The sequence below is a fragment of the Branchiostoma lanceolatum genome, chromosome 15 (genome assembly GCF_035083965.1).
Source record: "Branchiostoma lanceolatum isolate klBraLanc5 chromosome 15, klBraLanc5.hap2, whole genome shotgun sequence".
NCBI classification, from domain to species: Eukaryota; Metazoa; Chordata; class Leptocardii; order Amphioxiformes; family Branchiostomatidae; genus Branchiostoma; species Branchiostoma lanceolatum.
The window spans coordinates 6,566,918-6,580,346 of NC_089736.1; the positions used below are offsets into that span (position 1 = coordinate 6,566,918).

The 13,429-nt window shown below is 42.7% G+C and overlaps 2 protein-coding genes and 1 non-coding gene across 3 annotated transcripts; all 3 read left to right on the forward strand.

Moving 5' to 3' along the window:
* Positions 1 to 870: 870 nt before the first annotated feature.
* Trnae-uuc (transfer RNA glutamic acid (anticodon UUC)) lies at positions 871 to 942 on the forward strand. The gene has a single exon. It is a non-coding gene; the product is annotated as a tRNA-Glu (tRNA).
* A 778-nt stretch (positions 943 to 1,720) lies between these two features.
* Positions 1,721 to 11,536, forward strand: LOC136421077 (E3 ubiquitin-protein ligase Midline-1-like). Its single transcript, XM_066408223.1, has 6 exons — positions 1,721 to 1,845; positions 6,825 to 6,912; positions 7,353 to 7,559; positions 8,127 to 8,331; positions 8,673 to 8,929; positions 9,141 to 11,536. The coding sequence occupies exons 1-6, from the start codon at positions 1,821 to 1,823 to the stop codon at positions 10,327 to 10,329; spliced, it is 1,971 nt and encodes a 656-aa protein (XP_066264320.1). The 5' UTR covers positions 1,721 to 1,820; the 3' UTR covers positions 10,330 to 11,536.
* Positions 3,008 to 5,503, forward strand: LOC136420871 (kelch-like protein 26). Its single transcript, XM_066407988.1, has one exon. It carries the CDS (start codon positions 3,056 to 3,058, stop codon positions 5,135 to 5,137), a length of 2,082 nt encoding a protein of 693 aa, XP_066264085.1. The 5' UTR covers positions 3,008 to 3,055; the 3' UTR covers positions 5,138 to 5,503.
* Positions 11,537 to 13,429: the final 1,893 nt, after the last annotated feature.

Below are 13,429 nucleotides of genomic sequence, written 5' to 3' on the forward strand. Positions count from 1 at the left end.
CTTTCTTTTAAAAACGTTGTTATTTTTGCGTTGTGGTATTCGCAATTTTGTTATAATAATTTTTAGGCTAAAACTTGACCTTTGTTTTCTCAAAATTGCCATTTTTGTCGCTTATAGTATGACAGAAAACGTCTTTTCTGTATTAGGTTGGAATGTGTCCAAATCACTCCTTTCTTTGCTGTTGTTTTCAAGTTGTTGTATTCGCCATTTTGTTTTCATCTTTTTGAGGTGAAAACTTGACCTTCATGTAGTTAGTCTTTTACGATCTTTAGCCCCACACCCTTGCTTGTATAAGACCAATCAGTTGCTTGGGTGTAACACTATGCTACATTGAACGTAAAAGAATTATAGGGCGAACGACTATTTTTGAATAGCCCCATGGTTTACTCGTTGCCATGTTGAGAAACAACACTGGGGCTGTTGTTCCACTTGTTTCAATATCGCAGCTGATTACACAGGAAACAGCTGTCTTAATATGTTTTCATAAAGCTGACCCATTTAATAGTTTCACGAGATACTAGGTCTATAATTCATTAGCGTTTTTCTATAATTTCAGAATAATGTTGCCAAAACTTAGCGAATTGAAAAGGGTACAGAAACGTTTTATCTATGAACATAGATGTACATATCCAAAGATTATGTCAATTATGTGAGGGTTTTTGTCCTTTCTATTTTACATTGCACAAGCAGGGTTCTGGCTATTGTTTTCCATCGTTGCTATGGTGATGCATTAGGAGTTTAGACGAGGGATTCCATCTAATCAGTGGATGCTTAGGGGAAAACAGAGGTTGGTGGGAAGTGGGAACTATTTTTGGATCGAACGCGCACTGAGGTCAATGGCTTCCAGGACCGAGGCTTATAATATCGACCTCCCATGTGGTCTAGTGGTTAGGATTTGTGGCTTTCACCCACAAGGCCCGGGTTCGATTCCCGGCATGGGAAGTAAACGTTTTGCACTTTTCTTTTATTATACATATCAAATCCCCTGTACACGATCAACGTGCTATAGAAAACATTCCACTTTCATTCATTTGTGACTACAATGCAGCAATAGTTATTTACTAACAAGAAAATGAAGAAAAAATCAAGCTATAAAAATGTGAGAGATAACAGTAATACGCCAAGCTAGCCGTACATTTATGATTTTCATGTTTTCACTAATGACTACATTAACTTTTTCCCTCTTGTTTGGGAGAGATTCGACCCAGTGTTGGGAAGATATAAAATCACTTTACATTGCTAGAAATAAAGGATTGCTTTTTGGATGGCTAAACTCGAAGTTTGAATGGTTCAAATTGTTTAATTGGACATTAGATTTATGTCTAAGAAACCGGTCATTTGCTTTTGTCTTTGTCGATGTTGCCCCCCCCCCCCCGCAAGGACGTTGACCCCTGTTCTACCAGGCTGTTCCAAAAGATATCGGCAACCGATTACGGCGCTGGAAACTACAAATTAACCCCTAAATTTTGCGATCAAATGGCAACATTTGTGATAAAAGGAAGTCAGATTACGAAAATAGAGCTGTATAGTCACCAAATGAGATTGTTGCATTTTTGAATGATTAATTTTGCAATTTGGCTAAGGCAGCATATAATACCACACATACGACTGACTCGAATTACCGACGCGTAAGGTATTGCCATGCGACCGGTTGACATGAATCTGTTCGGGCCTATTGACGCTCAGTGCCCGTGACTCTGGCCCCTATGGAAGCGTGATATTTAAGCCCTTCAGAGGCATTTATCAACTGTAGAACGCCGAGTAAACCATGGCCACGACGGGCCGAAGACGTCGTCTGAAAAAACTTCAACCGTCGGGAAATGGTAGCGTCCAAAATGATCGTGAGTTTTCTCAGTCTCTAGTTTGGTGTGACTAAAGTAGCTTAAAAGAGGATAGCGATATCTGTAGTGCAAGATATTCAGAGTAAGGGCCCGGTGAGATACATCGTACGATCACAAACTGAGGGCATTCTCAGGATAGTCGTGCATGTGTCATGAAAATTCAACTGTCTTGTTACAGAAAATGCTGTCTTAGATCCTTGTCGGCGGCTAGTTCTGTCACAGCCTGATTGAAAATTTTACGACATCAAAATCGTACGACGACCTACGACGAATGTGAGGGAGAATTCGTATATACAACGTCAGAAATGTTGAACAAAAATATGAAAGGTATCACTACGTACATCTTTTAGCAAATACCCTTTTCTCAGCGTTTTCTAGTGGTTGTTTTTTTTGCTAAGTAGATCTTTTTGCTAATCTGTAATCTCTTGTCCCCTTGTTGACCGTACGTTTAGTACACACACCGCGAACCGACAGCTTTTATTCGCCAAAAGTTTACCTACCCTAAGGCACCCTGACTTTTAACATGCGCGGTCACGAAGGTTTTGTTAAAGCCAGAATAGCTCCGTGATTTGATTTAAACCCGGATTTTACTCTTACCTCCGGCAGTTTGAAGTATTTACCTACGGACTGTGTTTGTTTTATACTTAGGTGGGCAAACTAGGCTTGTAACCTTGTATAACACGTGTCATGTGTCAGAGGGAAAACAAAGGAGCTCAAAATGTTCCTGTCGAAACCAAATCACGACGACAAACTCCCAACATGAGACGCCACAAAGGAATATGGTCTATCCGTAAGAAAAGACGAGAACGTTCTATATATAGGTTGGCTTATTAGGTGTTCTTGGTTGGAAAATAAACAAATTGCCGTAGCACACTATAGAATTTTCATGTCATCAGTATCATGAATTTTCAATTGTTTATTCTATTTTTTGTTTGTGTGTTTCTGCAGGCCGCACTGGTAGGATGGAGCGAACAACAACACGTCACATACCCCAAGTTGTCGGGTTCCCCTCCTACGTCCCCAGTGCTCTACCGAGCACTAACAGGGAAGAGCGGCCTCTGGCGGAAGCTAACGGCATCACATCTAGAGACTGGTCTTCGAGGAATCGGTCAAGTCGCCACGTCCCTCCAAAACCAATTCTACCTCAGCGATTACAGAGTAGAACATACACTTCAGCGGTGTATGCATCTGAATTTCTCCGTCGTTGTAACGACATGAGGAAAACTGGCGTGCTGTGCGACGTGAAACTTCGGTCGGGAAGGAAACTCTTCCCGGCACACAGAGTACTACTCGCCGCTGCCTCTGACAAGCTTGCCCTCGAACTACGAAAGATACCACAATCTACCACACAAGTAGACTGGGCTTCTGCACTATGGAAAGACGTTAGCTGTTCTGCAGTGCAAAGCCTGGTTGACTTCATCTACACTTCAAAAATCGTCCTAGATTCTGACAATTACCAAGATCTTAAAATCCTAGCATGCCGTCTGCAGATAGAGCCTCTGGTCGAAGTGTGTCAAAACTTCAGTTCGCACAAGTCTCGTAGTACGACTTTCACGACGAGCCACGGAAGTGACGTGTTAGAGAAGTTGTGTGCAATGAGGAATGCCGGGAAGCTCTGTGACGTCATCCTGGAAGCAGGTGGTCAAACTCTCGCGGCGCACAAGTTAGTTCTCGCGATATTTAGCGACTACTTTCGCGCCATGTTTACGGCTGGAATGGTAGAGGCGAGCAGTGGGAAAGTACAGCTTGTAGGCGTGAACTTTTCTAGTCTACAGTCAGTAGTCACATTTGCGTACACTTCGAAGATTGCACTTTCAATGGAAAATGTAGAAAATGTGGTAGACATGAGCTTTTACCTGCAATGTGCAATACTCACAAACCTGTGCAGTGATTTCTTGCTGTCAAACATAACGATTTCGGCCAGTGCAAAGATATCGAAAGTTGCGTGTGATTATCACATGCTGATGGTACAGGGACGGTTGGACAAATTTCTCGCCGAAAATTTCGCAACGTTCGTCCAAACGGAGGCCTTTCTTAACTTCCCCATGTTCAAGGTCGCGTGTCTGATGATGAGCAACTCACTGAACGTCAGTGAAGAGGATGTATTTGAAGCCGCACTGAAGTGGCTTTGTTACAAAAAAGATCGCCTGGAGTTCACCAACTCGATCATGAAACACATTCGGTTCCCCCTCATGCAAAACGAGTACCTAGAAAACAACGTCGCGACCTCTAGCGTAGTGTATGGGAACAGCAGCTGCCAACAAAAGCTGCAAGAGGCTCTCCGTTATCACAAGGACCAATGTTCACAGCCGTTACAGCAGAACGCGTGTACCAAACCCAGGGCACTTCATGAATGCCTTCTTGCCATTGGAGGGATCAAGTCACGTGACGGGCGAGGGAGAACCAATAAAGTGCAATATCTCAACCCCCTAACCTCCCAATGGACGACGCTGACTACGGCGAAAGATTGTTTGACCCATCGGGCAGTTGCAGTGGTTAATAATTTCGTATATCTGCTTGGAGGCGAAGCCAACAAAAGTTCCCGGTCGGCGTCGAGCACCTGCTGGAGGTACGATCCCAGATTCAACAGCTGGCTGCAGGTGGCGTCTCTTCAGCAGCCGCGTGCTGACTTCTGCGCATGCGTACTCGGCGAGAAGATTTACGCCACGGGAGGACGAAACGCAAAAGGTGAGCTGTCTTCAGTCGAAGTTTACTGTCTTTCCTCGAACAAATGGCAACACACCACGCCATTGAACGTTAAATCTCTTTACGGCCACGCATGCGCAACATTAGATGGGACGATTGTCATTTCCGGCGGAAGTGTAGGATGGGAGCACCAGGATGCATTGCGAAGCTTCTGTCCTAAGGACCGGAAATGGATCAACATGGCACCCATGCAAGTTGCTCGCACATTCCATCGCATGGTGGCTTCGTGCGAGAAACTCTTCGTCATGGGAGGGACTTTCTTATCTACGGCAAAGATCTTAAAGACGTCAGCAACGGTGGAGAGGTACGACCCAAAAGTGGACCAGTGGACCATGGTGGAAGACATGTTGGTTCCCATGTCAGAACCCGGATGTACGACCCTGGAAGGTCGAATCTATCTTCTTGGTGGTCTCACCCGTAACACGACTTCCCGAGCAGGGGTCGAGACTCTCTCGGACGTACAGAGCTACGACCCCGACCGGGACGAGTGGAAGGCTGCCCTGGACTTACCCGAGGCGTGGACGGGAGTGTCATGCTGTACTCTAGTTCTGCCACACAGAATACTGAATGGAGATCACTTCACAACTTGATACTACTTCGCAATAAAGAGTAGTAAAGATTGACGAAATGTTATTTTGGAGAAATTGGAGAAATAGTCGCAAACTTAAAAGGAAAACCTTATGCTACTAAGTGAATATGTGTCGATAATTTCAATGTAATTATCAGCTATAATAGCTTTGAATGTATCGATCAGCCGAAAAGATTTTTAAATCATATATCTAGCATATCTCTATTATAAGCTACGACATTAGCAGCTCTGACTCTACACTAGTGTTGCTCATGGGAAGAGAGACGGTCGCAGTTAAAGATAAATATTTTCTAATGATACTTTCTCAAACTGTTCATTGGTATTGGTGTGGATGCTTTTACTCTACTGGTTTTCCACTACCATATTTTCTGCCTTATCCTTTATCATCACGCAGCTGTGAATGTATCGCTAACGTTACATGTGTCACATATAGGTGACAGAAAAATTCTAAAAGTGTTTCATTTTGATACCTTAGAATATCATTTGATAAGAATAGATACAGATAAAATGTCAATGTGAGGAGGGTTTCCTGACAAACCCCTTCACAGTAATGGAATGGAATAGTCCAACATACACTCCGGAGCCATACGTATTTGCAAAGGCTCATGGGAACTCAGAAACCTAGCGACAAGTAGGGGAGAGTTTGGTAGTTTCGATCAGTATTTCGATTGCAGTTTCGATCACAGTGTTTCGATCACAGCGTTTCGATCGCACTGTTTCGATCACAGCGTTTCGATCACAGATTGTTGGCTTTTACAACTCCCAACTCCGACCACTTTGATATCAGAGGTGCCTTAAATAACACAGACTCATCTCAAGAAAATACCAGGTAAAATGTTTCCATTATTGTTGTAGATAATACATGAGGTTGAAGTATTAGGCTAGTATATGAAATAGTTTGTTTTCCGTTGGTTTGTGTAGCAAACAAATATGGCAGCATGGAAACCAACTTTTTAAATTTTCAAGCAAACGCCACCATCAAACAATTGAACTGGACTGGATAAGTAGGCCGTTCATTTCAACAATTCTAGGGTACTAGTGTATGGGACGTACAATATAAACAAGGATCCTAAATCAATGACGCCACATACACGTGTTTTTGATCCATTGGGGTACCTTGGAAACTTCTTTGCCTCATTCCAGCTATTGAACTAATATTGTCATTCCAGATCATTGACAGGACATATGAGGCTTCCGTAATAACAACAAGCATCAAAACATAGACTTCTTGGCGAAGTCAACAATGCTAAGCTCAGTGTTTTGGGGTTCAATGTTGATTTCGCAATGATTCATGGGAACCCGGAAGTTAGGCCGAAACGAGACGTCGTTTGTTTCAGAGGCTGTTTACTAGTAACCAAGGTACGAGTGAAGAATATATCTAATCGCATCAAAAGTCGACATCTGGAGGTGTGGACAAGACTTGCTCGAAGACTTTCGAGTATACAGGTGCGAATGTCTCTCTGGTAGGTCACCGAATGTGTCTGAATATCTGAACATGCAAAATAGATAGTTTTTGTGTAATAGAACATGGCATTGGCATTGAAACTACGTTGAAAATGGACATTCCGAAAAATTGATCTAACTTTGACCTTTGCTTTCAAGTTAGTATGTAAGTAGATTGGGTTTAAACTGAGCGGGGATTAAAAGAAAATCTGTACATTTGGTGAATTTACAGACGCTAATGGAAGGCCTAGAGGAAGAGCTGACGTGTCCGGTGTGTTTGGAACTGTTCACATGTCCACTACAGCTGCCCTGTAACCACAACCTATGCCGAAGGTAAAACCATTACCTTTCCCCCCTTCTGTGTAGCAAAACGTATGATACCTTCATGTTACCAGGAATACACTCCGGAGCCATACCCCATTTTGGCGAAAGGGCGAGACCGTGACAGTGATGCGTTACAGGTGTCTGGTTTCACACATTGATATTGTTTGGCACGATCGGGTCCGAGACGTGTTTACAAACACCTTTCCAAAATCAAAGTTAAGGCAGGTCCTGTTATATATTTCATCTAAAGCAAGCATGTTGCCAATTCATGTGTGTGAGGTGAGATTTACCTTCTAATTAATAAGTAGAGACTGACTCGGAGGGGGGCGGGTCAAAGGTCACCACTAATTCTCGAGCTAAATCTGACTGTGCAAGTTGCTTACCTTTCACCATCATGACGTCATACTATGCATATATAGTCCACATAGCTATTGGCTCTCTTCGCACAGGTGTGCAGAAGTTCTGCTCGAGTCCGGGACGGATCAGTCTTGTCAGGACCATGAAGAGACAGCGGCCTGCTCGGCAGCAGGTGCATCTGGTCCCGACGACCCACCAAACAGCTTTCCCTGCCCAGCGTGTCGGGAAGTAGTCAACCTTGGGCCTCGCGGTCTAGATGGGCTGAGGAAAAATTTCCTTCTTCAAAATATAATGGAGAGGTATGAGGATTTAGGATTTAATTTTCCACAGTCAATGTTTGGTTGTTGATTATGACTAATAATCACACGCATACACACACACATACACACGCACACGCACACACACACGCACACACACACACACAAACACACACACGAACATATGTATACATTAAATATCCTTATTCTGAATCAAGGTTGAACTGTAATTGCCGATACAAAAATCGGACTTTGAGCTCCAGTCGTTGTCAAGTAATGAGCAATCCGCTGCTTCACTGACGTCACGTTGTGCAGATAGAACAGTGCCTCGGTGAGCAGTGGATCATATGTTGCTGAAAGTCTATGGCGCCCCCCGTCTCTGTTGAGGGAAAATTTGGGTAAGTCCAATTTTTGTGTTAACAATTACAGTTCAACCTTCATTCAGAATGACTTCTACCACAGATTAACTTTCAAGTGAAAATGTCCTTATTGTTTAGCACAATGGACCCAATACATTTAGTATTACTGTACAAGAAAATCTACCAACAAGGACGGTGTTTATATATAAACTTGCCTTTTAGTTGACAAGACGACATTATCTACCCCAAGGTATACAAAGCTGAAGGAACATGACAACACTGAACAAAAACAGATCCCGTGTCAGCTCTGCAAAGACGACCCTCCCAAGATGGCGTCCAAAAGCTGCCTGGTGTGTAAGGTGTCATACTGTGAACAGTGCCTGACCCTTACACATCCCGCATTCCCGCCATTTACTGAACACAAAATGGTCAGTCCAAGAACATCGTTTGAAGAGGTAAGCGAAGTAATGTTAAAAAATGCCAATCATCCAATTATGCTAATAAGGGTCTAATTTGCATAATTGATGATTTAGCGCCTTAGTTCATCTAAGTCGTGAATGATAGAAATGTCATACTTGTGACGAATGTAAGCTAATGAAAGGTGTACAATACTAGGCATAGGTTATCTTAAAGTATGCATATATCATGCAAATAAGGGAGTCATTTGCATAATCGAAATTGGAGGGATGTGGTATCCGAGATCTCTGAACTTGAGGTTTGATTCACTGTTTATGAATTCTAAGATATACGAATCTCAGACTGTACACTTGATCTACTGTTACATTTGTCATCGTAGACCCCACAGACCGTGATTTGCCCCGACCACCCCACCAAACCAGTGGAGATGTACTGTGTGCAGGACCAGACTCCCGTCTGTCTGCTGTGTGAGAAGGTGGGCAGACACAAGCAGCACAACATGGCGGCCCTGGAGGAGGTGTTCTCCCAGAGACGGGCCGAGCTGCAGGCCGGGGTGGACCGCCTGGGGGCCAGGGTAGCGGAGGAAGAGGAGAAGGTCCGAGGACTAGAAAAGAAACGAGAACAGATAATGACGAGGTACATTTACACAATTCTATACCATTTGCCACTCGTACGTAAAACACAGTTGCTATCAGACATGACATTCCACAACAATAAGTTTTTATCAGCAAAAGAAGCTATTTTGCAACTGCCAAAGGATTGTAATAAAAAGAGGGGACAATGAGAATCACAATTATCATAACATCTTTACCATATGTTGACTTATTCTGATCTCTTTTACCTACAGCGCTGAAGAGTTGAAGACTGAATTTGACAAAGAATGTGAAAGTCTCATGGTGGTTATCCGAAGTCGCAGCACCGAAATGCACCAAAAATTGCAACGTACAAAAGACGAGGATGATGCAACTCTACATGAGGTCATCAAACGTGCAACTGATGGAATACAGAAGGCGCGCACAGCACTGGTTTACGCACAGGAAGCCATGAAGGAGACTGACCACGCCAGCTTGCTGCTGACTGACCAGGCGGTGAAGGCTAAAATCGACGGTACCATCAAGACTTTGGATACCAATTGCGAAGACGTTATGTGTAAGATTGACAAGATGAACATTGACTTGGGACAGTGGAAAGAAGATCTAGAAACGATCGACATCTCTGCACCCCCGACCGCTCCAATTATCCTGGAGAACCAATGCAGCACCACGATGGAGGAAGCTCGTATTGAATGGGATCCCGTCGAAGAGGCCGATGAGTATGACATTCATTACACAGTTGGCAACATTCGAGCTGTTTCAACTGTCAAGGGTTGCTCGTATACAGCAACAGGCTTGGCTCCAGGGACGAAGTACAAGTTTGAAGTCACTGCAAAAACCACGGCTGGCAGGTCTTGTCCAAGCGTAGTGGAACTGGCGACAACGCCGTTCAAATTTCAACTGGATCTCAACACAGCTTCCAGGTACCTTTCGCTTTCACAAGACAACACTCACGTTAAAAAGGTAGCGGACCCGCAGTCTCTTCCTGATTCATCGCTGCGTTTTAAACCTGTCAAAGATCTACAGCAAACGGTTCTTGGATACAAGCCTATCAAAAGAGGTCGCCACTACTGGGAAGTCAGTGTTCAGGGGGAGTATAGCGTAGGTGTGGCTTATGGAGACATGCCCCGTAACAATGACATTCGATTCACGCAAAGTTCCTGGGCTTTTGATTACTTAGCTGAGGGCTCCAAAAGCACTGTCTATTCTAAAGGCGAATCCCAGTTTAACGAAAATATCAATCCACCGCTGTCCAAGATTGGCATTCTCGTTGACTATGACGAAGGTCAACTGTCCTTCTTCAACGGAAGCACGACATCCCTCATCTACACCTATACTGAAAAAGACGGATTCGATAAGCCACTCTATCCAGCGTTCTCGCTGTGGACGGGTTCCCTGGAGATTCACAGCGGCCTCGTTTGTCCACAAACAAGCTGCGAATAGCTTCAAAAATCGCCAGGCATTACCACGTGAAACATGTGTCAAATGACAGGAACAACAAAACCTTCGCGAGTTGACCAAACAGAAACACTTCAACCAACATTGATATTCTTAGTAACTCTAGAAAACGTAGAAATATATTAAATTATAAATGTACTTGTAAGCTTTTTATAATAGGTCAACCAATAACAGAAGCATGTTTCATTATTACCAAGCCTCCTAATGATACCCATATTATTGAAAGACTGTGTATCAATGTAGCCAACACTTATACCTAATACTCAATATCAGCATCTACCAATGGGCTAGCCCCCCCCCCCCAGGTAGTACTTGAACTGTGTGACCCAAGGCTATAAAAACGGAGATGGGCACCGCCTTATATGTGCTGGAAGGTGTGGAAAGGGTTATATAATTAACCTTTAATTACATGTACAGCAGCTGCATGTCAACAGAAAGGCTGTATATTTGTACAAACAACATTCTGACTTACATGACGTATTGGTGAGGACTAGCTAGTAATCCAACAACAATTGTTGTTAAATCAATTGACATTTTACAGCAATGAATGCATTTTTCTTATACCTACTATTGTTATTATTGTGTCTCATTTTATACATCATTGGCAGATACTTGCAACTTACGCTTATACATACTTATCCATTATTGTTAATCATTTTAGCTAGAAGCTATAGAGTAGTAAAGGAACGTACACAATTATGTGAAGAGCACGATATGGTATTGCTAGAGAAACAGACAACACGTACTACTAAGTAGCTTTTAAACATAATAGACCTAATGCTAGGATTCGTAGACACTACAAGATTACTTAAAAGGATTGTCCAATACAAGTATTTCTTGATGACAAGGAATAATCATAATCGGTTTGATACTAGATTTCTAGCCAGTTCTAGTCACTTGCAAATGTAGAGGCTTACTTTGTCGACTTATAGTAATGGACCGATTCTCTCAGACATGGCTATATGTGAGGAAATTTGATGACAAATGCAAAATAAAACAACAAAATTTCAGCAAATCGTTTAAACGTCATTACCTTGTACTCAATTGTATCACTACTAACTCACCATGAAGCTTGGACGTAATGACTTTCAGGTAAAATGGTCCTTAGCAATTTAACATATTTAGGATATCTTTGTTACAATATTACATTAACAGCTCTGACTTCACTTTTGTATTGCTTGTGAAAGGTAACTGTCACGGTTGTCGTCACTGATATATCATGTGTTGAGATCTATGATAAAGAATATCAAACTGTTTATTGGTATTGGTGTGGATCATTATCACTTTATGTTTTCCACAACTTTTCTACAAATGTCAATGTTTTCAGGCTACCCTACATACAAGTGCAGCACATACATTGTATCTTCTGCCTTAAGCAGTAGTAAATATTTTGCTGCGTCCGATATACATGTAGGGGAGAAATAGGATGTGTATTTCACTTTGAAACCTTCGAATATCATTTAGTAAGGATAGGCACAGATAGTGATTGAAATTTTAACGTGGTTGTTTCCTGACCGACCCCTCCACGGCATTAAAATGGAATTGTCCAACAGACACTCAAGAGCCGTACCCACATTTTTGCAAAGGCTCATGGAAACTCAAAAATCCAGCGACAAGCAGGGGAGAGTTTGTTAGTTTTGGCCACATGTCTCGGAATTGGCTTTTACAACTTCCAACTAGAGCCGCTATAGATATCAAGGGTAACTCAAATAACACAGTCTCATCTAAAGAAAAAAACAACTGTTGTAGGCACTACATGAGGTTGAAGTACCAGGCTCGAAACCAACTTTCTGAATTCAGAGTAAAACGCCACTACCAAACTATTGAACTGTATTTGATAACTTGGCCGCACTCCAACAATACCACAGTACTAGTGCATGAGACGTACAATATAAACAAGGATTCCAAATCAGTTACACCACATGGCTGACATGCGCATGTTTTCAAACGGAAGCTATCAAACTAAAACCGTCATTCCAAATCAGTGAGGCCAATTGAATGGGATAACGTAACAAAAATCAATGATTTGGGGTTCAAAGTTGATTTCGCATTGATTCATGGGAACGCGGAAGTTTAATTACCGAAACTTAGAAAGGCGTTTGTTTGAGACGCCGATCGGTAACCAAGGTCTCTAGACGGTGTGAATTTTGCTAACCGTACAACAGGGAGTCTGGAGGTGTGTGGACAAGACTTGGTCGACTTTCGAGTCTACCGGAGTGAATTTCAGGTAAGTCACCAAATATCTAACGCAAGATCTGAGCTTGCGAAGTAGAGGCTTTTTGTGTGTGTGTGTGAGTGCGCGTGTCTTTGTGTGTGTGTGTGTGTGTGTTTGTGTGCGTACGTGTCACTGTGTGTGTTTGTGTGTGTGCGTGTTTGTGTGTGTGTGTGTGTGTGTGTGTGTGTGTGTGTGTGTGCGTGCGTGTGTGTGTGTGTGTCTGTGTGTGTGTTAACTAGAACACTAGCGTGAAAAACTGCGTCAAAAACGGGAAATTTGATCTTACTAACCTTTGGAATCAAGTTATTACAAACACTTTTCCTTCACATCTGCAGTATCTTGGGGTCGGGTTCAACTGGTTTGGGGCGGTACCGCCGCGTGTGGTAGATTGGGTTTGAAGTGGAATCTAATTATATATATAAAGCAGGAGTCTACCTTGACGCTCGCGGTCTAGAGTGATTGAGAAAGAATATAATGAAATGGGGGAAGACTTATTTTGTGTGTGAAAACAACCGCCAAAATCGGTGTTTGGTTGCCATTGAAATGATTATACATGTCGTAGCAATACGTATTTCAAACTTAAGATTTGTACACCTAGCTACAAGTGTTGTTTAGATAAAACTTTAAACAACGCTTGGAACTGTGCCAAGGTTCGGTGTGACAGGGCGTTCGGTAAAAAAACAAGCTGCTCCCGCGAAGAGTGTCTGCGAAGCTGGTGTGGGTTACGCTGAAGGGCGGTTATACCTGCGACAGAAAAAGGTTCTCTGTCATATACTACTACAATGTAATGCGTGCCTATGTTTATATTTTGAAATGACGATTTCATTTTCTTATTTTTTTATTCTGTCGGCTGCCTAGGCCTTACGGAAA